The sequence below is a fragment of the Hypanus sabinus genome, chromosome 2 (genome assembly GCF_030144855.1).
Source record: "Hypanus sabinus isolate sHypSab1 chromosome 2, sHypSab1.hap1, whole genome shotgun sequence".
In the NCBI taxonomy this organism is placed as follows: Eukaryota; Metazoa; Chordata; class Chondrichthyes; order Myliobatiformes; family Dasyatidae; genus Hypanus; species Hypanus sabinus.
Genome location: NC_082707.1, coordinates 122,632,451 through 122,656,843, shown reverse-complemented (window position 1 = coordinate 122,656,843; position 24,393 = coordinate 122,632,451). Strand labels below are relative to the sequence as shown.

At 41.4% G+C, this 24,393-nt stretch overlaps 1 protein-coding gene and 1 long non-coding RNA gene across 8 annotated transcripts in view; one reads left to right on the top strand and one right to left on the bottom strand.

Annotated features, from left to right (window-relative positions):
* The window catches only part of tmem121aa (transmembrane protein 121Aa), a 136,002-nt gene that overhangs the window by 62,500 nt on the left and 49,109 nt on the right, over positions 1–24,393 (top strand). For 4 of the 7 annotated variants that reach the window (XM_059953922.1, XM_059953931.1, XM_059953939.1 and 1 more), the window contains one exon: positions 10,203–14,610. In XM_059953922.1, coding sequence (XP_059809905.1) covers positions 10,862–11,800 — 939 coding nt within the window. In that variant the 5' untranslated portion in view covers positions 10,203–10,861 and the 3' untranslated portion in view covers positions 11,801–14,610. Of the gene's footprint in view, positions 1–748; positions 988–2,116; positions 2,155–10,202; positions 14,611–24,393 lie in introns of those variants that run through there. The other 3 variants (XM_059953947.1, XM_059953964.1, XR_009508555.1) reach the window with 3 other exon arrangements.
* Positions 20,875–22,458, bottom strand: LOC132405369 (uncharacterized). The gene is made up of 2 exons (XR_009515837.1): positions 22,251–22,458; positions 20,875–21,550 (listed from the first exon to the last, which is right to left on the bottom strand). It is a non-coding gene; the product is annotated as an uncharacterized LOC132405369 (long non-coding RNA).

The following is a 24,393-nucleotide window of genomic DNA, read 5'->3' as shown; positions in this document are numbered from 1 at the left end:
CAATCCACTAAGACTTAACCCAGTACTTTTCTTAATGCAGTTCAATGCAGAATGAATGTAATTTGGGAATAAAAGGTACAAGATTTGGGACCTGGCCTGTGTAGTTAGTGATGTCCTCCAGTCTTGGACAATGATATAATCACTACAGTTGACCTCATGCTTTCAATTTCTAGTTTGCCCGAGTCTGCATTGGGCAAGACTGTGGTATTTCATCTGGCTGAATATTAGATGGTCTATCACAGGTAGAGAATGGTGTCCTGGAGTAACTCAGGAATACTCAGGAAGCATAGTGTCATACCAAAGCATAAGTCATGTTTATCCACTGGTACTCAGGAGAGGGTAACCACTGGCACAGTGATCTCTGTCAAAAAGGAGTCCGATTATTTCCACTTCCCCAACTTTTCCCCAAAACCCTGCAGGTTTTTCAACTTTACGTGCTTATCAAACACCAATTGTCAATTTCAATTATTTAGTTAATTTTCTTTTGAACCTATCTCCACCGTGCTTTCAAACAGTACACTTCAAATCACAACAATCTGCCTGATTAAAATTAGTTCTCATGAACCCTGTAGGTGATTTCATCTGTGACCAATCCTCCTCTCTAAATACTTTATCAAAATGCCTCCGAATTTTGAAACCAAATACTAAATTACTTTTAATCTGCTTCCACGTTCTTTTTTAGCTGCCAGCACTGTGCCAATACGAACACCTAAAGCCAGTGTTAATGCCCCTATAAAGGCTTAATTAATAACAGAATCTTGTAGATCTGCTACAGGTACACGAGTTACAACTCCTTTCTAATTGGTGACTAATAAGTGCCTAATGACTGTATCCCCATGGTCCTTTTTCAGCAGCAGTTTAATTTGCTTTAACTACTAAGTCAGAATTGTCCATAATAGAAAAGGAACTCATTAACACCTGGTCTTAAAGATGCTTAGAGGCACCAATAGAAGATCTGGGGAAATGTTATGCTTCTTTGCATCAAGAGTAAGTGACCCTTGTGTTATCTGTGTCTTCCTCCTCCTTGTGTAATCCTTCATCTTGCAAAAATAACTTTAAATGTGCAGTGGGAAAACCTCATTAATTAGCTTTTCCTAACAATTTCTGAATTCCAAACTTTCCAAAGTTCTCTTGAGTCAGGAACTGAATCAAAATCAGGTTTAATATCACTGGCATGTTATGAAATTTGTTGTTTTGTGGCAGCAGTACATTGTAATACATAATAAAGAAACTATAAACAACAGTAAGATGTATAAATATAAAATAAATTAAATAATTAATACAGTAAGAGATAGAAAATGCTAAGATAATGTTTATGGATTCATTGGTCATTCAGAAATCTGACAGTGGAGAAGAAGCTGTTCCTAGAATGTTGAGTATGTGTTGTCATGCTCTTGTACCTCCTCCTTGATGGTTGTAATGAGAAGAGGGCATGTCCTGGGTGATGGGGTCCTTAATGATGGATGCCAACTTTTTGAGACATCGCCTTTTGAAAGTGTCCTCGATGCTGGGGAGTCTGGATTCTTAATGAGCTGGCTGCTGGTTTTTCCTATCCTGTGCAGTCTCCTCTCCATACCAGATGGTGATACAACCAATTAAAATGCTCTCTGTGGTACATCTGCAGAAATTTGCAAGTCTCTGGTGACATAACAAGTCTCCTGAAACTCCTAATGAAATAATGCCACTGTCATGCCTTCTCTATGATTGCCTCAATGTGCTGTGCCCAGGATAGATCTTCAGAGATGTTGACACCTAGGAATATGAAACTGTTACCCTTTGCACTACTGATCCCTTGATGAAGACTGGGGTGTGTTCCTTTAGCTGTCCCTTCCTGATGTCCACAATCAATTCCTTGGTCTTACTAATACTGACTGCAAGGTTGTTGTTGCCTCACGACTCAACCAGCTGCTATCTTGCTCCCATACACTTCCATGACACCATCTGAAATTCTGCCAATAACAGTTGTGTCATCAGCAAATTTATATATAGCATTTGAGCTGTGCCAAGCCACACAGTCATAGGTGTAGTGAGAGTAGAGCATTGGACTAAGCACACATCCTTAAGCCACTATTGATTGTCAGTGAAGAGAATAGAATGTGGTCTCCCGGTGAGGAAGTCAAGGATCCAGTTGCAGAGGGAGTTACAGAGGCCCAGGTTTGAAGCCTTTTAATTGGAACTGAGGGTATGATTGTGTTGAATGCTGAGCTGTAATCAATTAGCAGCAGCCTATTGTCCTGGTGATCCAAGGACAAGTGGAGAGCCAGAGAGATTGCATCCGCCATGATCTCAGAATGGCAGTGCAGACTCGAGGGGCCGAATGGTCTACTTCTGCACCTATTGTCTATTGTCTATTGCTGTAGACCTACTGTGGTGATAGGCAAATAGCAGCACGTCCAGATCTTTGCTTAGGCAGGAGCTGATTCTAACCATGAACAACCTCTCAAAGCACTTCATCACAGTAGATATGAGGGCCACTGGGTGATAGTCATTGAGTCAGCTCACCGTGCTCTTCTTGGACACTGGTATGATTGTCGGCCTTTTGAAGCTGGTGGAAACCTCTGACTGTAGCAGTGAGAGATTGAAGACGTCCTTGAACACTCCTGCTAATTGGTTGGCACAGGTTTTCAGAGCCTCATCAGGGCCTGCCAGCTTGCAAAGATTCACCCTCATGAAAGATGTTCTCATGTCAGCCTCCGAGACAGAGATCACAGGGTCACCAAATACCGCAGGGATTTGCACAGGTGTAGTTCTATTCTCCTTTTCAAAGTGTGCATAAAAGGCATCGAGCACATCTGGGAGTGAAGCAGCACAGCCATTCATGATGTTTGGTTTCACCTTGTAGGAAGTAATGCCTTTAAACCTTACCAGAGCTGAAGTGCATCCTATTCCATCTCTAACCACAATCAGAATTGTTTTATTGCTCTTAAAATAGCTATCCTTAGGTTGTACCTGGACTACTTGTATACAATAGTTCTGTTTCACCAACTTGAATGCCACAGATCTAGCCCTCAGCGGACTACGAACCTCCTGGCTCATCCATGGCTTTTGGTTTGTTCCTTTGGATTAGATAATTGTGCATGTCGTTCTGCTACTTACAAAACTGAGAAAGGGAAACCAGGGAATTATAGACCCTGTGTATAGACGACTGTCTATTCTTCTCCATAGATGCTGCCTGACCTGCTGAGCTCCTCCAGCATTTTGTGTCTGTTACTCTGGATTTGCACCATCTGCAGATACGCTTGTGTTTATAATTACAGATCAGCTTGCCAGCCATCTATTGTCAGGAAATTAGTAGAGCTCTTAAAAAGAATCGAGAGGCTGAACCCCTTGAAAACTGTCAACTGGAGTTAGCATAGATCCGTAAAGGGCAGGTCATACTTGTCAAAATTGATTGGCTATTTTGATGAGGTCAGAGAGTCAGAGAGTCATTCAGCAGAGAAGCAGCTTTTAATCAGTGACTGATGACTGGCTAATAATTGAATCCCCATGGTACCTTTTTCAACAGCAGTTTAATTCACTTTAGCTATTGAACCAGAATTGTTCCATAAAACAGGAACTTATTAACACTTGGTCTGAAAATATGCTTAGAGCTGCCAGTAAGAAATCTGGGGAACACTATGTTTCTTTGCACTGACAATGAGCTACCATTCTGTAATCTGTCTTGACTGCTTTCCTCCCTCCATTCAGCTCAGTCATTCAGCATACTAAACATTAGACACCCATTTACGGGAATGCGACTCAATCACATTTCATTCACCTCATGTTCTTATTCATCGCTCCCACTCATCTTCACACTCAGGGCAATTTTCAATTGGCAGTCAACTTATCAGCCAGCACATCTTTGGGATTCGGGTAGAAACCAAAGAACCCAGAGGATAATATTGTGTTGACACATGAAAAACATGTAAACTCCACATAGATAGTACTCACGGTCATGATTGAAATCGGGTCATTGGAGCTCGGAGGCAGCAGCACTATAATCCGTGACATAGTGCCAGAAGATTGCCTAAGTATGATTTCGTATGGCCCTCCAAAGGGCATGACATAAAGCCCCACTAAAGGTACTGTTAGCTGAAGTTGAAGGTTGCAAAACTGAAGGCTGCTTACTGAGATGGTTTATAAACTGGCTGAAGACCAGGTGAATAGAGAGTAAGATGGTTAAACTGTGCGTACCACAGTTCCTGAGGAGATGTTGGATTGTGTAGCGGGAGAGAGAATTCAAAAGAAGTGAGCAGGACAGTCAGGACATTCTGCACGCCACAGTTCCTGAGGAGGTGTTGGATTGTGGATAATTAGATACTGGCAAGGGTTGATAAAAATAAATTAGGTTTAAGCGGAGCAGTCATTGTGAGAGTCGGGAGTACAGGCCATGGCTCATAGAGGCAATGGCTGTAGGTATTTTTCTCACTTAATTTTTCTTCCTTTCTTATTGCCTAGTCAGAGCAGTGGGAATACCTGGCAGGATAGTGGAATGTTCTCTTGTGAGATGTGGGAAGGCAGGGAGATCTGCAATATCCCTGATTATACCCCTGATAGAAGTGCATCCAGCTGCAGCTTTTCAGGACATGGTGAGGAACTAGAGCTGGAACTGGATGAACTCCGGATCATTCGGAACGCTGAGGGATTCATCGACAGGACATACAGAAAGGTAGATACACCAAAGGTGCAGGACACAGGTAAATGAGTGACTGTCAGGAGTGGGAAAGGGGATAGGCAGGCAGTGCAAAGTACCCCTGTGGCTGTTCCACTCAACAGTTGTCCAACTTTGGATACTGTTGGGGAGGATGACCTAGCAGAGGAAGGCCACAGCATCCCTGTGGTTCAGAAGGGAAGGGGAGAGAAGAGGCAAGCTGTAGTGAAAGAGGATTTGTTGTTATGGGAACAGACAGGAGTTTCTGTGGACAAGACCGAGATTCTCAGATGGTACGTTGCCTCCCAGATACCAGGGTCATCTCAATTCGAGTTCTCAGCATTCTTAAGTGGAAGGGTGAACAGCCAGAAGTCACGATCCATGTCAGTACCAATGACATGGGTAGGAAGGGGAACAAGGTCTTGTAAAGTGAGTTCAGGGTGTTAGGTACTAAGTTAAAGGACAGGACCTCCAGGGTTGTGATCTCAGAATTGCTGCCAATGTCACATACTACTGAGGATAGAAATAGGAAGATGATACAGTTTAAACATGGTTCTTGATTAATAAAGGTATAAAAGGTTATGTGAAGAAGGCAGGAGAATGGGGTTGAGAAGGTGATAACTTGGCCTTGATGGAATGGTAGAGCAGACTCAATGTGCCCAATGGCCTAAGTCTGTTCCTGTGTTGTATGGTCTTACACAAAGCCAGGATTCAAAAGATTGAGCATGGAGGCTTAATGTTCTGAGTTGTGTATATTTCAATGCAAGGGGTATTGTAGGAAATGCAGATGAGCTTAGGGCATGGATAATACGTGGAATTATGACTGTCACCATTAGTGAGGCTCAGTTACAGCTAGGGGAGGAGAGGCAGCTGGATGTTTCACTGTTCCGTTGTTTTAAATGTGATAGAATGGGAGGGATGGTATTACCAGTCAGGGAAAATGTCATGGCAGTGCTCAGACAGAACGGACTGGAGAGCTTGTTTACTGAGGCTATATGAATGGAACTGAAGAAGAAGAAAGGGATGACCGCATTATTGGAATTATATTACAGACCACCCAACAGTCCCAAGATTTAGAGGAGCAAATTTGTAGAGAGATCTCAGACTGTTGCAAGAAGCATAATGCTGTGATTGTAGGTGATTTTAACTTTGCACACGTTGACTGGGACTCCAATACTGTAAAAGGGCTGGATGGAATAGAGTTTGTCAAATGTGTTCATGGAAGTTTCCTTAATTAGTACATAGAGGTCCCAGCTAGAGAGAGTGTGATACTATATCTGCAATTAGGGAATGAGACAGGGTAAGTGACAAAGGTTGTATAGGGAAACTGTTTGTATCTAGTGATCATAATGACATTAGTTTCAAGATAATTGTGGAAAAGGATAGGTCTAGCCCTCAGGTTGAGATTCTGAATTGGTGAAGAGCCTATTTTGAAGGTATCAGAAAGGAACTGTCAAATGCGGATTGGGAGAGGGACAGGTTGCTTTCCGGCAAAGCTGTATTTGGTAAGTGGGAGGTCTTCAAAAGTGAAATTTTGAGAGCACAGAGTATCCTCCTATAAAAGACAAGGAAAACCAGTTTAGGGAACCCTGGTTTTTAAAAAGATTTTGAGGCCATGATGAAGAAAAAGAAAGAGATGCATAGCAGGTATAGGCAGGAAGAAGCAAATGAAGTACTTGATGAGATTAGGAAATGCAAGATAACATATAAGAAGGAAATCAAGAGGGCTAAAAGAATGAATGAGTTTGCTTTAGCATTCCAAAGGCTCCTACAGGTATATTAGGGGCAAAAGGATAGCAAGGGACAAAATTGATCCTTTTGAAGATCAGAGTGGTCGTCTGTGCATGGATCTGAAAGAAATGAGGGAGATCTTAATTGGATTTTCCTGCCTCTGTATTTACTCAGGGCACAGAGTCTATAGAAGTAAGGCAAAACAGCTGTGAAGTTGTAGACTGTATACAGATCACAGAGGAGGAGGTGTTTACTGTCTTGGGGTTAGTGCAGAAATTGCATGGATACTTAGAACATCCTTATCCACCTGTGTGGTGCTGGAGGATTGGAGGATAGCTCATGCTGTTCCATTGTTTAAGGAAGGTTATAAGAGTAAGCCAGGAAATTATAGTTCAAAGTTCAAAATAAAAGCAAGTCTGAGATTTGTTTTCCTGCAGACATACTATTATATTTCTTAGATCTACTGTGTATCAGTGAAAGACTGCACCCAACAGAATGGACAAACAACCAATTTGGAAAAGACAACACACTGTGCAAACACAAAAGTCAAAAAATAAATAACAAAAAATAGCTAAATAATAAATATTGAGATCATGAGATAAAGAATCCTTGAAAATGAGTCCATTGGTTGTGGCAACAGTTCAGTGATGAGGCGAGTGAAGTTGAGTGAAATTATCCCCACTGGTTCAAGAGCCTGATGGTTGAGGATTGTAACTGTTCCTGAACCTGGTGGTGTGGGTCCTGATGCTCCTGTGCCTTCTTCTCAACGGCAGCAGTGAGAAGAGACCATTGCTTGGATGGTGGGGGTCGTTGATGATCGATGTGGCTTTCCTACAAAGGCTCTCCATGTGGATGTGCTCAATGGTGGGGAGGGTTTTACCCATGATGGACTGGGCCATATCCACCACTTTTTGTAGGATATTCCATTCAAAGGCATTGGTGTTTGCAACCAGTCAGTCCACCACAGATCTATAGGTGTTAGTCAAAATTTCAGATGTCTTGATGAATCTTCACAAACTTCTAAGAAAGTAGACGCACTGCTGTGCTTTCTTTGTAATTACACTTATGTGTTGGGTCCAGGACAGGCTCTCTGAAATAACAACACTGAGGATTTTAACATTGCTGACCCCCTCAATCTCTGATCCCCTTGTGAGGACTGGCTCAAGGACCTCTGGTTTCCTCCTCCTGAAGTCAATAATCAGCTCCTTGGTCTTGCTGACATTGATTGAGAGGTTGTTGTTATGACACCACTCAGCCAGATGTTCAATTTCCTTTACATATGCTGATTCATCACCACCTTTTATTCAGCCAACAACAGTGATGTCTTTGACAAACTTAAATATGGCATTGGAGCTGTGCTTTGCTTCACAGTCAAAGTAAGTAGACCGGGTGCAAAGCACACAGCCTTGTGGTACACCTGTACTGATGGGGATTGTGGAGGAGATGTTGTTGCCAATCCGAAATGATTGGATTCTGCAAAGAGGAAATTGAGGATTCAATTGCACAGGGAGTTATTGAGGCCTTGAAGCTTATTGATTAGTTCTGAGGTGATGATGGTATTGAATTCCAAGCTGTAGTTGATAAAGAGCATCAGGATGTATGCACCTTTGCTGTGCAGATATTCCATGGTTGAGTGAAGTGCCAATGAAATGTCATCTGCAGTGGACCTCTTGTGCCGGTAGGCAAAGTGGAGTGGATCCAAGTTGCTTCTCAGGAGTTGATATGTTTCATCATCAAACTCTCAAAGCACTTTGTCAAAATGGATGTAGGTACTACTGGATGATAGCTATTGAGGCAGGTTACCACATTCTTCTTAGGTACGAGTATAATTGAAGCCTGCTTGAAGCATTTGGGTACCTCAGACTACTGAAGTGAGAGATTTCAGGTATCGGGGAGCATTCCAGCCAGTTGATCAACGCAGGCCTTTAGTAATCAGTCACGTACCCCATCTGGGCCAGATACGTTCTATGGGCTCACCCTCCTGATGGATGCTCTCATGTCTGCTTCACAAACTGAAATTACAGGGTGCATCTGCGGCTGTGGGAGTTTGTGAAGTTTCCTCCTTCTTTTGGTGGTCAAAGCAAGCATAGGAAGCCTTAGGTTTATCTGGGAGCAAAATCTTGTAGTCATCTATGTCGCTTGGTTTCACTTTGTAAGAGGTTATAGTAGTCAAGCCCTTCCACAGCTATCGAACATCCTTCAGAGATTCAAGTCTGGTCTGGAACTGTCACGTTGTTGTCCTTATCTCCAGAGCCTTGCTGTTTAGTTTCTGCTCGTGTGTAGGTAGGGCAGCCAAGTGATCAGATTTTCTGAAATGCAGTCTCGGCATGGAAAGGTAGGCATTCCTTAATATAATATAGCAGTGGTCGAGTGTGTTGCAAACCCTGGTGCTGCATGTTATATGCTGATGATAACTGGGTAAAGATTTCTTCAAGCAAGCGTGAATGAAGCCCCCGACTGAGATTTGAAATGCATTTGGGTGGGCTGTTTCTTCTTTGGTGATGGCAACATTCAATATCTCAGGTGCCTCTTAAATACTGAGATCATATCTCTGTCTACCACTCCCACTAACACCTCATTCTACAGTCTCCCCACCCTCTGAGTGAAAAAGATCCCCCTCATGTTCCCCTTAAACATTTCACTTTTCACCCTTAACCAATGATCTCTAATTCTAGTCTCACTCAACCTCAGTGGAAAAAACCTGCTTGCATTTACCCTTCAAAATTTTGTATGCCTCTATCAAATTTACCCTCATTCTCTTACGGACTAGGAATAAAGTCCTAAACTGTTCAACTTTTTCCTATATCTCAGATCCTCTAGTCCTGGCAATATGCTTCTAATTGTTCTCTACACTCTCAGTCTTGTTGATGTCTTTCCCTTAGGTAGGTGACTAAAACTACACACAATACTCCAAATTAGACCTCACCAGCATCTTTTACAACTTCAATACAACATCCTAATTCCTGCACTCAGTGCTTTAATTTATGATGCTACTACCTGTGATGTCACTGTATTATGGAATTATGGATCTATATTCCAAGATCCCTTTGTCCCACCACACTCTGCAGTGCCCTATTACTCACCTTGTAAGCTCCACTCTCGTATGCACCCCCCCCCCCACTGAAATGCAACACTTCTTACTTGCATTAAGTCCCATTTGCTGTTTTTCAGGCCATTATTCCAGCTGGTCAGGGTCCCGCTGCAAGCTTTTAGAGCCAGAGAAATGTCTAATATTCCATAGTCGAGCTAATGTAGCTTGGCAGCCTATGGCAAAGACTAGTGGTCATAAATTGGAAGCCAGATTGATAGTTCCCACCCAAGGGTTCCAAGCCAGGGCCCAAGAAATTCCTCATGTAGACAAGTCAATTAGCTAGCATGAGATTTACTTCCTTATTTCCACTTGTTTTCCATGAGATATGGTTAGTATTGCTTTTTCTGATGGCAGATCTGGCTGGTCCTACTTCTGGAGTTAATGATATAGTTGGCCCTCTGGTTGCACACCATGTTTCACAGTTTCATTATTGGTAAATCTCTGAAGAACAACATCAAGAGCTGAAGCCACCTCATGTGTCTTTGCAAGATTCCTTGGTCAGGCATTAAGCTGCTCATCTGGTGAACCTTTGCAAGTGCCGCATGCCGAAGAAAAGAAATTGTTTACCATTTGAAACCTATAAGCTCATAAGTATTTTATTTTCAAAAGATTATTCTGACTTTTTTCCAATATACATCAGTTTGTAGTTGATCAATAAGCAGCCGGCAGCACAAAGTTGCATGATTGTGACCTTTCATCTCTAATGTGCCTCTTCCCTTTTTTTTTCTCTCTCTCTCTACCCACCCCCAGCCATATTTCTCCTTGGTTTCATGGATCCAAAGAGAAAACCAACATCAGGATTCCCAGGAGAAGGTCAGTGCTCTGAAAGAATATAATGGATCATGTGGAGAATGACAACATCAGTTTTAGTCCATGGAAAGCAGCTGATGAATATACCACTGCAATCTGGTCCATCCAGAAGAAGACTTGCAATTGATTGACAATGCATTCACATCTCAGGCTGACCCCACCTGTTACACTATTGTTGGCACTCCTTCAACCTTTGAACTCTTTGTCCATTAGTCAAGAGTCCATACCTCAGGCATGTCATGTTTTCTCAGGAATCCATGATTTCCAGAGATATGTTGGTTGCTCTCCATCTGATGAAGAGTTACGTCATTGCCATTAAAAAAGCACAAAACATCTCAAGCGTCAATATACCAATCATAAGAGCACGGATGGGAAGAGATTACCAGCAGGAATTGACCAAGCCTTAGATCTATCGCTGGAGTACTGGAGGGAATAGCTAACTATATTTTCGATCAGCAGATCAAAATAATAGGAGCAATCATCTTTGGCTACTTTATCTTTAGTTTAGCAGTGTGTTTGACCTTTTGTATTCTTCAGCTACGTGGAGATATTCCTTTAGTCCTGCAGTACTGGCTGAAAGGTGCTCCACGACCACTAACATGGTCCTTCCTCCACCCGACAGGCGCCATGTGTGCCTCTCCACCATCGTCATCATGAGTAGCATGGCCTTCATGGACGCCTACCTGGTGGAGCAGAACCAGGGGCCTCGGAAGATTGGGGTCTGTATCATTGTGCTGGTTGGAGACATCTGCTTCCTCATTGTGTTGCGGTATGTGGCAGTCTGGGTCGGAGCTGAGGTGAAGACCGCCAAGCGTGGATACGCCATGATCCTCTGGTTTCTGTACATATTCGTCCTGGAGATTAAGCTCTACTTTATTTTTCAGAACTACAAGGCTGAGAAAAAGAACACAGACATAGTCGCACGAAAGGCACTGACCTTACTGCTTTCTATCTGTGTGCCTGGGCTGTACCTCATCTTGATCGCCTTAGACAGCATGGACTACGTCAGGACTTTCAGGAAGAAAGAGGATCTAAGAGGACGTCTGTTCTGGGTAGCCCTGGATTTGTTGGATATTTTGGACATCCAAGCCAATCTCTGGGAACCACATAAGTCCGGCCTTCCCATGTGGGCAGAGGGCCTCATGTTTTTCTACTGTTACATTCTCTTGCTCATTCTGCCATGTGTGTCTCTCAGTGAGATCAGCATGCAAGGTGAGCACATAGCCCCTCAGAAGATGATGCTATATCCTGTGTTAAGCTTGGTAACCATCAACATAGTGACGATATTCATCCGATCAATTAACATGTTACTGTTCCGAGACAGTCGGGTTTCGACGATATTTATTGGTAAGAACATCATCGCAATAGCCACCAAGACTTGCTCTTTTATAGAGTATCAGAAACAGGTCAAGAATTTCCCAGAGAATGCAATAGCCCTAGAGCTCCAGCAGAATTCCATCCCTCACAGTCAGAGCATCCACAATACACAAGCTGTCCCACATGACCAAACCCCAACCGGAGAAATAGTGGACACATGACAGCAAGCAAGTCAACTATCAACTGGGAAGCAGGTCGTTTCCAAAAGCAGTCCAGGAAGAGTAACAATGGGAAAGAAATACTTCCAGACTCTGGGTGGCAATGACTGCTCCATATCCAATAAGAATCCATGGATGGGCTAATAGCAATCTGTGCTCACACTACTCTCAATTTTCTCTTTTTCCTATTGGTTTCCTATTGCTGGCCTCTTGCTATAACTCAGGTATGACAAGGAGAGTTTGACGACAGCTTTGGGATGGTTACAGAACAACTCTTCAAAAGAATATTCTTGCCCTGGAAATTGAAGCCACCAAAAGAAGTCGCAACTAAGTGTTTTTATTCCATAGTCAATGATTCATTGGATTTGTCATTCTCAATACCAAGACTTTAATGTCCAGATTTCTAACATCTGAAATGAATGTGTTTATTATGATGGCAGCCATTTTACAAACATATTTTGAGAACTAACTGTATTTTCAGACACAGAGTAAGCGATTTCAGAAATTACATTTCTGCCAAATTTTAACAGAAGACATCTGGGAAGGTAAAGGAAAGGAGGTGAATTAACCTTGCTGTGTCTCTGACGGATTGGCCTTGAATTGTTACCTCTTTCTGTGCAGGTAGATGAGCATTATGTTGTTGCCTTCATCTCTTTCACTCTTCCAACTCATGATTGTTAATTTAATCCCAAAATCTGCAACTCCTGAGAAATCCACTCAGTTTTTTGATGTAAGCCATTGGTGGAAGCTAATGTCCAGTGCAACACTGAAAAGACTCGTTAAAAATTGACTGTAGGTTAAATCACAAGCAATTGTTGCCATAAAATCCACAGTCATGCAGAACAGAAACAGACACACTGTCCATAAATTATGTATTGCTTTAAAATAACATAATGGAAAGGTTTAAATGTGCACTTCATCCATTTTAATCACAAGATTATGTTCTTCCATTGGACTTTTTATAGGTTGATAGACTAAGTCACATCTCATCTAATTGCCTGTGTGAATTCCAGCACTGTTCATTTAATGGGGTTGAGGAAATACCTTTGGATAACCAGATTAAGTTGACAAAGAAGCCAGCCATGATTTGTTAATAAACAGTCATGAGCCACTGGGGTTTATGAAGCATATTGCTAATCTGAAGTTACTGGTGGAAGAAGAAAAGTGACAAAAGGAGTTACTCAATTTCAAGCACAGTGGGTGCACTTGTCTAAGTCTCTTTCTTGTGCTTGGAGTACATTGTCAGTCCATCCCCATCATTGCTGAGCTAACAGCAGCTAGTGTCTGCAAAGAGGCACTCACTCCCCCAACAGTCACTCAAATGCAAGGTTACATTAAATCATTTTTGACTATTCATATGTCTTCTCACAGAGAAAGGTAGAAACTGAGTTGAATTGCTTAAGATGAAATAAAAGATATTTGTTTGACAAACAATGTGGACTTATCATAATTGGAATAATGAGGGGAAATTTGAGTGTTTAATAAGAAATCTGAGGCTCAAGAAGTCAACTCTTCCAACAGAGAAATAAACAGTGTAACAATGCTGTTTTAAACAAAAAACTGTGTTATATCTTAAAGATTACGCAAGTGGAACATAAATACAAGCATGGCTGGGCTGAGTGGTATGTTCCAATGTCATATATCATATATAATCCTGTTCCTCGAAGTAAAAAGATTTTGGGCTCAAGCTCTAATCCAGCCTACTGTAGCCTTGTTATGCTAAGAGAGTACTGTATGTTCCACCTCTTCGATGAAATGCTATTGAGGTTCTCCAAGACCCCATTAGCCCTTTCAGGTGAAATTAGAATATGTCATAACACTACAGGAAAAGGGTTCCTGGTCAATACTTCAACCAATATCATATGACCATGCCACTATTCCCAATAATAAAAACAGTTACAGAGTCATGCTGCACAGAAAGGGACCCTTCAGACCAACTCATCTGTGCTGACCAAAATACCCGTCCAAAATTGTCCCACCTTGCCCATGTTTAACCATATCATTCTCAACCTTTTTTTATCCATGTGCCTATCCAAAGTTGTAATTGTACCTGCCTCATACATTCCTGGCAGCTCATTTCATATAGGTACCACCCTCTGTATTAAAAAGTTTCCCCTCAGGTTCCTAATAAATCTTTCCACTCACCTTAACTCTGTGCCCTCTAGTTCTTGATTCTGCAACTCTGGGGAAAAGACTGAGTGTGTTCACCTTATCAATGCTCCTCATGACTTTGTACACTTTCCATCCAGCAACAGATACATCGTTGTAAATCTTTTCCTGCACTCTTCAGTTTAATAACACATTTCCTATAGCAGAGTGGCAAAAACGGAACACAATAATCCCAAGTACTGCTTCACCAGCGTCTTGTGCTACTGCTAGCTAACCTCCCAGTTTCTTTACTCAGTGCCCTGAGTGGTGAAGGGCAGTGTGCTAAAAGCCTTCTTCACCACCCTGTGACTACACTTTCAAGGAACCATATACCTGAGCACCAAAATCCCTTGGTTCTATATCACTTTTCAAAGCTCTACTGTTTACTGTGAAAGTCCTACCTTGATTGAATTCCCAAAATGCAAAATCTCACACTCATCTGAATTAAACTTCATTTGCCTTTCTCTGGCCTACTAACTCAGCTTATTAACTCATCTATTATAATTATACTTATAGTTCAGTCTAGCTCTACCTTTCCAAATATATGTTTCAAAAGGTATCAAAGGTACATTTAATGTCAGAGAAATGTATACAATATACATCCTGAAATGCTTTTCCTTTGAAACATCCAGGAAAACAGAGCAGTGACCCCAAAGAATGAATGACAGTTAAATGTTAGAACTGCAAAGTCCTCCCCAGCTCCCCTCCCACCCGCGCCTAAGCGGCAGCTAACAATGACCCCCCCTCCCCCCACTGGCAAAAAAAATCATCGGCACCCACCACTGAGCACTAAAGCATGAGCAAAGCAACAACAAAGTCACAGACTTGCAGTACTCCAAAGACTACGCGTTCACCTGTTATTTGACATGCCACAGGTGCTCTTTCTCCCTAATGAAGGAGAAAGAGGTGTCTCCATTTCACAGCGAGGGGGGGGAGACATAATAAGCAACTCACTGGTTTACGATGTTAAACGTCTGTTATATCGCTTCCTGCAATTTGTTAACCAGCCTCCCATGGTGTTAAAACCATAAGGCATAGGAACATAATTAAACCATTTGACCCATCAAGGCTGATGCGTTTCCCTCTCAACCCCATTCTCCTGTCTTCTCTCCATATCTTTTCATGCCCTGGTTTATTAAGAACCTATAAACCTCTGCTGTAAATGCATCCAGTGACTTAGCCCCTACAGCCACCTGTGGCAGCAAATTCCACAGGTTCACCACCCTCTGGCTAAAGAAATTCCTTCTCACCTCTGTTCTAAATGGATGTCCCTCTATTTGAGGTGTGCTGTCTAGTCCTAGACTGCCCCACCAAAGGAAACATTGCCTTCACATCCACTTTATCTAGCCATTTTAACATTCGATAGCTTTCAATGAGATCCCCCTGTCGTTCTTCTAAATCCCTGTGACTACAGGCACAGCGTCTTCTATCACTGCTCATATCATAACTCGTTCATTCTTGGATTCCCATGAACCTCCTCTGAACTCATTCCAATGTCAGCAGATCCTTTATTAAATAAGGGACCAAAAACTGCGCATAGTACTCCAAGTGAGGCCTCACGAGCATTTCATACAGACACAACATCCCATCCTTGATTTTATTATCTAGTCCTCTTGAAAAGAATGTTAAAATTGCTTTTTGCCTCCCTCACCACTGAGTTAACCTGAAAATTAACCTTTAGGAAATCTTGCAGGAGGACTTTGAAATTTCTTTGCACCTTGGATTTTTGAATTTTCTCCTCATTTAGAAAGTAGTCAATTCTTTTATTCCTTCTACCAAAGTGCATGACTATGCACTTCCTGGCACTGTATTCTATCTGCAACCTCTTTGCCCATTCTTCTAATTTGTCTAAACTCTTCTGCACCCTCTCTGCTTCCTCAACACTACCTGCCCCTCCATCTACCTTTGCAATGTCTGCAAGCTTTGCCACAAGGCCATCAATTTTGTCATCAAAATCTTTGACATATAATGTAGAAAAAAGGAGTCCCATCACAGACCTCTATGGAACACCACTAGTCAATGGCAGCCAATCTGAAAAGATCCCTTTATTCCCACTCTTTGCCTCCTGTCAATCAACCATTGCTCTATCTATGCTAGTATCTTTCCTATAATGATCTGGGCTCTTATCTTGTTTAGCAGAAAGAATTCCAGCAGATTTGTCACGCAAGATTTTCCCTTGAGGAAACCATGCTGACTTTGGGCTATACCTCCAAGTACCCAGACACTTCATCCTTAACAAACAACTCCAACATCTTCCCAACCACTGAGATCAAGCTATCTGGCCTATAATTTCTTTTCTTCTGCCTCCTTCCCTTCTTGAAGAGTGGAGTGACATTTGCAATCTTCCAGTCCTCCAGAGCCATGCTGGAATCCATTGTTTCTTTAAAGAATATTACTAATGCCTCCACAATCTCTTTAGCAACCTCTTTTAGAAACCTGGAGAGTAGACCATCAGGTGCAGGTGACTTATTTTTTCCTTGTCATCTGCCCATCCCTCCTGACAGCCTCACTATACACTACCTCTGCTAGTAAACGCACATCCTTATCCCCAGCCCTATCACACTGGTCCCCATGCTCCTGCCAAATTAATTAAACCCTCCCCAGCAGCTCTATCAAACCAGCCTACAAGGATGTTGGTTCCCCCTTGGGTTCAGATGTAACCATCACTTTTGTACTGGCCATATCTTCCCCAGAAGAGATCCCAGTGACCCATAAATCCGAACCCTGCCCCCGCACCAGTTCCTCAGCCATGCATTCACCTGCGAAATCATTCCTATTCTTGCCCTCACTGGCATGTGAATAGGCAGCAGTCCAGAGATTACTACCCTGGAGGTCCTGCTTTTCAGCTTTCCAACCTAGCTCTCTAAATTCTCTCTTTAGGACCTCCTCCCTTTTCCTTCCTCTGTACCAGGACATCAGGCTGCTCACACTCCCGCTTTACAATATCGTGGATATGTTCGAGTCTTCTCAGACCTTGGCACAAGTTCTTGGATAATTTGTTTCTGGTCAGGCCCTGTCTACCTTCAAACATTTTAAGACATCTAGTACTTACTCTATAGTTAAGCAGAGTACCCTTAAAACATCCCCATTAAATTTCCTTCGTTCCCAAGCCTTCATGCTTTTCTCCCATCTCCAGCTGCTCTGCACAAAGGTATCCCCTTTGGTCTCTGAGGGGTCCTATTCCCTCTCCAGGTACCACTTTTCCTAAATATGATTAATCTTCTCTGACAAATTTAGCTCATGTCCTTTTTTGCCCTCCTTATTTTCTTTTAGTGTGCACACCTGTTTCTCTATAAATTGTTCACTGCATTTCTTGATGTTGCAGCTACAGCTAAGTTTTCATAAATATATCATCGGTTGAATGTGTTTCAGCTATGAAAGTTGAAAGGACTTATATAAATGCAAGTTATCTTGGATCAATAGGTGTTAAATAGGTGATTTGGGAAGGGTCATACCTAAACAGCATTTGGTCATACAAGTCTACCGTTAATCCAACCTTTTATCGGATAAAATTTAATCTTTCAATTCAGCTAAGTATATTTTAGACAGGTCTTTCATAAATGTACGATTAATATTTCAATGGTGGATAAGCTTCGAGTCTGTACATGAAAACTTTACAGCCAAAGCCTATCCACCATCGAAAATAGACAAGAAAGGTGGAGGAAAAACATCAAGGGTATTTCACTATTAATGAAATTATCTAAATTCCTCTACTTCTGAATTCATGTCACAATGAATATTAATAAAATAATATTTAGGTAGAGTTCTGAATATCAACATCCAATCTTATTGCCAGCAGACAATACCAAATGAAGCTATCTGTCACCTTTAAATTTTATTTAATCCAACTGAGTCAATGATTAATGATAGATGTAGATATGCTGATTTTACTTTGAGGGTTGTGGCATTTAGTCTATGCAATACTGGCTTTCCAATCAGAATTACCTACAATTTATATTATAGACATAGTTATTTAGTCCAACAGTTCTAAGCTGCACGTAATATTTTCCTTTTTCATCTAACTGTATCACCATATCCTACTTCTCTTTTTCATCCAGCTATTAATCTTGGGGTAGGCTCGAGGGGAACATGAGGGGTAAATTTATCACTCAGAGAGTCGTGGATGCATCCAATGCACTGCCTGGTATGGTGGTAAAGACAATTACATTAGAGCCTTTAAAGAGACATTTGGATGGGCACATGTATATAAGGAAGATGGAGAGATATGGGCATGGTGTAGGTTGGAGGGATTAGTGTTTGGGTGTTTTTGATTTGCTAGCTGGTTCAGCGCAACATTGTGGGTTGAATGGCCTGCTCCTGTGCTGTACTCTTCTAACTTCCAGCTCCTAATCTAATTCTCTTTGTCTGAATGTAGTAAAATTAAATTACATCTTGCAAACTGCTGACAGCATAATTGTGATGAAGTTAAGTAAATGTAATTACAGATGAGTGAGAGAGGAGCTACCCCAAGTTGATTAGAAGGGGACATGGGCAGGGATAAAGACACAGCAGCAATATCTGGAGTTTCTGGGAGTAATTTGGAAAACACGGGATCAGTTCATCCTGCAGTAGAAGCATTCTAAGGGGAGGATGAGACAAACGTAGCTGATGAGGCAAGTCAAAAACAACATAAAAGTAAAAATGAGGGCAAAGAAAATAGAAAACATTAATGAGGAGCGGGAGGATTGGAAAGCTTTTAAAAACCAACAGAAGGCAATAATATAAAAGAGGATACCAATTCTTTTTTTAGAGATATAAAGAGTATGAGAGACAAGAGTGAACATTGGACATCTGGAAAATGACACTGGAGAGGTAGTAATGAGGAACAAACCAATGTTGCACGAACTAAATAAGTATTTTGCACTGTGGAAGACACCAGCAGCTGCCAGAAATGTCAGGGAGAAGAAGCAAGTATATTAATAAGTAGAAGGTACTGAAAGCTCTGAAGGTAGACAAACCACCTAGACCAGATGTACTACACTCCCAGAATTCTGAGAGAGATAACGAAGAGATTGTGGAGACGTTAGTAATGATCTTTCAAAAATCACTAGGTTCTGGAATGGATCAGGAGGACTGGAAAATTCTAAATGTCATTTCATTCTTTAAGATGGACAGGAGGCAAAAACCTGGAAATTAGAAACTGGATTGAGCCTGAATTGAGTAGTTGGCGAGATGAAAGGGATGAGGTATCCAGGTACTTGCAGGCACAGGATAAAATAGACTAAAGTCAGCATGGTTTTCTTAAGGGAATATCCTGCCTGACAAATCTGTTGGAATTCTTTGGGGAAGTAACAGGCAGGATAGACAAAAAAGAGTTAGTAGATGTTCTTTACCTGGATTTTCAGAAGACCTTTGACAAGGTACCACACACGAGGCAATTAAACAAGGTGAGCTCATGGCATTTCAGCAAAGATACTAACATGGACAGAAGATTGGAAGAAGGCAAAGTGTGTAAATAAAAGGGCTTTTGCTATTTGGTTGCAATTGACTAGTGATATTCTGCAGCAGTTGGGCCCACTACCTTTCAATTTAATGTTAATGATCTGGATAAAGGAATTGATGATTTTGGAAAAGGTTGCAGATGATACAAAGAGGGCTGGAGGGACAGGTAGTGTTGAGGAAACAGAGTTCGCAGAAAGGCTTGATCAGATTAGAAGAAGGACAAAGAAGTTGCAGATGGAATACAGTGTAGGGAAGTATGTGGCCACGCACCTTGGTAGAAAAATAAAAGCATAGACTATTTTCTAAATGGGGAGTGAATTCAGAAATTGGAAGTGCAAAAAGACTTGGGATTCCTCATGCAGGATTTCCTAAAGACTTACTTGCAAGTTGAGTTGGTAGTAAGAAATACAAATGTAATGTTAGCTTTCATTTTGAGAAGACTAGAATATAAAAGTAAGGACATCATGCTGACACTTTATAAAGCATTGGTCAGACCACATGTGGAGTAATGTCAAAGGTTTTGGGCCCCATATCTAAGAAAGGATGTGCTGGCAGGTACAGAAGGCATTTATGGGAATGACCCCAGGTATGAAAAGATTAACATTCAGGAGTGTTTGATGACTCTGGACCTGTACATTCTGGAGTTTAGAAAAATGAGGGGAGATTTCATTGAAATATACCAAATACTGAAAGGCCGAGGTATAGTGGATGTGGAGAGGATGTTTCCATTAGTGGTAGAGTCTAGGAAGAGGGGACATAGCCTCAGTATGGATGGGCATCTCCTTACAACAGAGATAAGGAGGAATTTCTTTATCCAGAGGGTGATGATTCTGTGGAATTCATTACCACAGATGACTGCAGAGGCAAAGTCATTGGATATATTTAAAGTAGAGGTTGATAAGTTTTTGATTAATAAGGGTTTCAAAGTTTATAGAGAGAAAGCAGAAAAATAGGTTTGAGAATGAAAATACATCAGCCATGGTCAAATGGAGGAGCAGACTTGATGGGCCGACTGGCCTAATTCTTCTCCTATATCTACGACCTTATGTTCTAAAACTATCAGAGACAAACAATTACTTTTGGTGGGTTTTTTTTTTGCAAAGCTACCAATAAGTTTAAGAAGTATCTAGATGAGCACTTAATTCACCTAGATATTAAGGTATGGGTCAAATGCTGGTAGTTTGGATTAATACTGACGTGCACGTTGACCAGAGTAAACAATGGGTAAATGGCCTGTTTTCAAGCTATCTAACTCAACTCTATGATTTCAAGTTTATTCACAGAAATCAGAAATAAAAGATACTTCCACAAAGCTTTGCCTAATTACTTCGAGAAGTAAGCTATACATGAATTGTCTTTATAATTAATAAATAAATAGCTTACGCCTCCTGTGCCGGGAAACCTCTGATACTTGCAACTTGACGGGGCTTATCTAACAATCCTTACAGCGTGTGAACACAGGAAGATAATCATAAACGTACAGGTGGTCAGTCAAGATTTCAAATCTAATTTAAAACACAAGATGATATGTACAAGTCATTACAAATCAAGTAAGCCTGCCTTCCATTACACCTGTCTTTAATCCAATGACATCTGGCCTGTTATTCTGATCACACCAGCAATATTGAGCACAATGATTATCCATAGAGTCATCTTCATTTCCAGAGTATATTTGGTTCCAAAGCTTTTGTGAACACATAGACTACCCATTTTACTAAAACTCTATTCTAATTAATATTATTAATTAGTATTATTAATAACTATGGTTGTCTAGATGTAGAAGTTAAAAGTTCAAAGTAAATTTGTTATCAAAGTACTTGTATGTCACCAACTACTACCCTAAGATTCATTTCCTTGCAGGCATTCATAGTATAATAAAGAAACACGAAGAATCAATTAAAATCTAAAAATACCAACCAATGTGTAAAAACTGTAAATAGCAAATACAAAGAAAAACAAAGAATAATAATAATATATAACTAAATAAACAATACAGAGAGCATGAATTGTAGAGTCCTTGAAAGTGAATCCATAGGTTGTGCTCAGTAATAAGTTCAATATTGTGGTGAGTGAAATTGTCTACGTTGGTACAGGAGGCTGACGTTTGAAGGGTCTTATTTATCACCATTATCTCCAATCTTCTGGTGAATTTTGCAGATTTAACTGTAAGAGAAAATTCAAAGGAAAAATCAAAGGAAGCACATGCTGGCCATATTTTCAGGATTAATGAAGCACATTCATTATTAACTTAACAAAAGAAATTGAAGCCACTGCAGAGATGCAAGGCAACTCCAGCAACATTGGTGATAGACAAAGAGATGTCAAAAACTCAGAATCATAAAGCGTTATAGCATAGGAAATCTCCCTATAGCTGTACAAACCAGTCATTGCCCATTTACAATAATCCCATTTTCTTTTATTTTCCCCAATTCCTCAAGAAATCCTACATATTCATTCACTATCCATACACACGTGGCAGCTTACGTGGCCGATTAACTTACCACAATAAAGGACATATTTTCACAACAGCTAATGGTTGCCAAGCTACTCCAGATGCTCCTGGGTATGCAGAGTACATCTCACAATGATAGATGCATAGGAAGAAATTGGAACAGAGTTGATCATCCACTTCCTCAAATCTTTTTTGTTATTTAATTAAGTCATTCCTGATCTGTACCTCATCCAACAATAATCCATCAATCTCAATCTGGGAAATTCCTGTAAAACTCAGCATTGATACTGCCCTAGTGAAGTGCTTTTGATACTCCTATTCAAACAGATAACTCTTGAACTCCTGAGGACATAAACTTCAACATCCATCCCTTGTCCAAGCACAAACAGGAAATTGTAATTATCATTCAACCTGCTATAGTTGTTGTTATTGCTTCTTTCCACACCTTGTGGTGCATCAGATGGCAAGCTTGCCATTTCTTCAGCGTGTTTGTCTGTTTTTTATGGGGCTGAGGTGCGAGCTCGACATGCGACCCAGCACGGATGGAAAACGTGCAAGGAGCCGGCTGGATTCGAAACCGGAACCACTCGCTGCAAAGTCCAGTGCGGATGCCACTACACCACCAGCCAGCTTAATCTGCTATATTTACTGGATTGCAATTTAACCTGATGCTGTTGCACCTCGTGGTATGAAACACAGTAAAGTCTAAAGTCCAGGTGTAGTCACAGAACAGCCTGAAGCTACAGCATTTATTAAAGCATCCATCTATTTAAGGCATCCATGCAGCAGGCTAACTTATAGGAAAGAGGAGCCAAAAATGCAGGTTATTGGAGTAAACACCTTGGTCAAATATTCATTAAATGCAATTTCCTGAACTAAATGAGTTTCCAGTTTTGATGAGGATTTGCTTTCCCTCCAATCATTGTGCAGAACATCATTATTTGAGATTGGCTTGTGTTGTCACATCTGTAGTCAGATGCAGAACATGAGCAAGAAGATGAAAATTAACTAATCTATCACTACAGAGCTCAATGACAAAATTAATCCTAACATTTACATGTGAAAGTTAAAAATGTCCAAATGTTTAACGTGTGATTGGTTGATTTTAGAGAGGGATGGGAGAAGCAGAGATAGGATATATGGGTCACTGACAAGAGAAACTCTGCAGATGCTGGAAATCCGAGCAACACACACAAAATGCTGGAAGAACTCAACAGGCCAGGCAGCGTCCATGGAAAAGAGTACAGTTGATGTTTCAGCCGATACTCTTTGGCAAGACTGGAGAATAAAAGATGCTGAGTCATTTTAAAAGGTGGAGGAAGGGACGGAAACACAAGGTGTTAGGTGAAACCGAGAAGGGGAGGGATGAAGTAAAGAAATGGGAAGTTGATTGGTGAAAGATATCCGGGGCTGAAGGGGGAGTCTGATAGGAGAGAACAGAAGGCCAAAAAAGAAAAGTGGGAGGAGCACCAGAGAGAGGCAATAGGCGGGCAAGGAGATAAGGTGAGAGAGGGAAAATGGGATGGGGAATGGTGAAGGTGGAGGAGGGTATTACGAGAAGTTCAAGAAATCTATGTTCATGCCAACAGCTTTGAGGCTACCCAGACGGATTATAAAATGTTCCTCTAACCAACAGTGGAGGAGGCCATGGATTGACATATCGGAATGGGAATGGGAAGTGGAATTAAAATTGGTGGCCACTGGGAGATACCCGCTAAATCTGGCAGATGGAGCATAGATGCTCAGCGAAATGGTCTCCCAATCTACATCGGGTCTCACCGCTACACAGGAGGCCACACTGGGAGCACCAGGCACAGTATATGATCCCAACAGACTCACAGGGCAAGTGTTGCCTCACCTGGAAAGACTGTTTAGGGTCCTGAATGGTAGTGAGAGAGGAGGTATAGGAGCAGGTGTAATTCTCGGGAACTTCCACCATCTCCAACAAGATCCCTCCTACCCCACCCCCTACTTACTGCTTTCTGCAGGGTTCACTCCTATGTGACTCCCTTGTCCATTCATCCCTCCCCACTGATCTCCCTCCTGGCACTTATCCTTGCAAGCTGAACAAGTGCTACACCTGCCCCTTTCGGACACTCCCTTCTCCAGCCCTGTATTTCTTTCACCAATCAACTTCCCAGCTCTTCACTTCACCCTTCTCCTTCCTGGTTTCACCTATCACCTTGTGTTTCTCTCTCCCTTCTCCCACCTTTTAAATCTACTCTGCATCTTTTTTTCTCCAGTCCTGCCGAAGGGTCTTGGCCTGAAACGTCGAATGAACTTTTCTCCATAGATGCTGCCTGGCCTTTTGTTCCTCCAGCATTTTGTGTGTGTTATATGGGTCACTGAGAGGCTAAGAGAGAATAAGTATTGTTGACGATTGTCTTCTTAACTATCTAACACTTATATATATTAATATATTGAATCTGCTCTCATACAACTAGAGAATCCCAAGGTAGCTTTCAGAACAAAGACCAAGGAGGTAATTTCAAAAGACTGATCCATTGATAATGGTCTTAAAAGTGAAATCAGTGTCCTTAACTCCTCATTAACA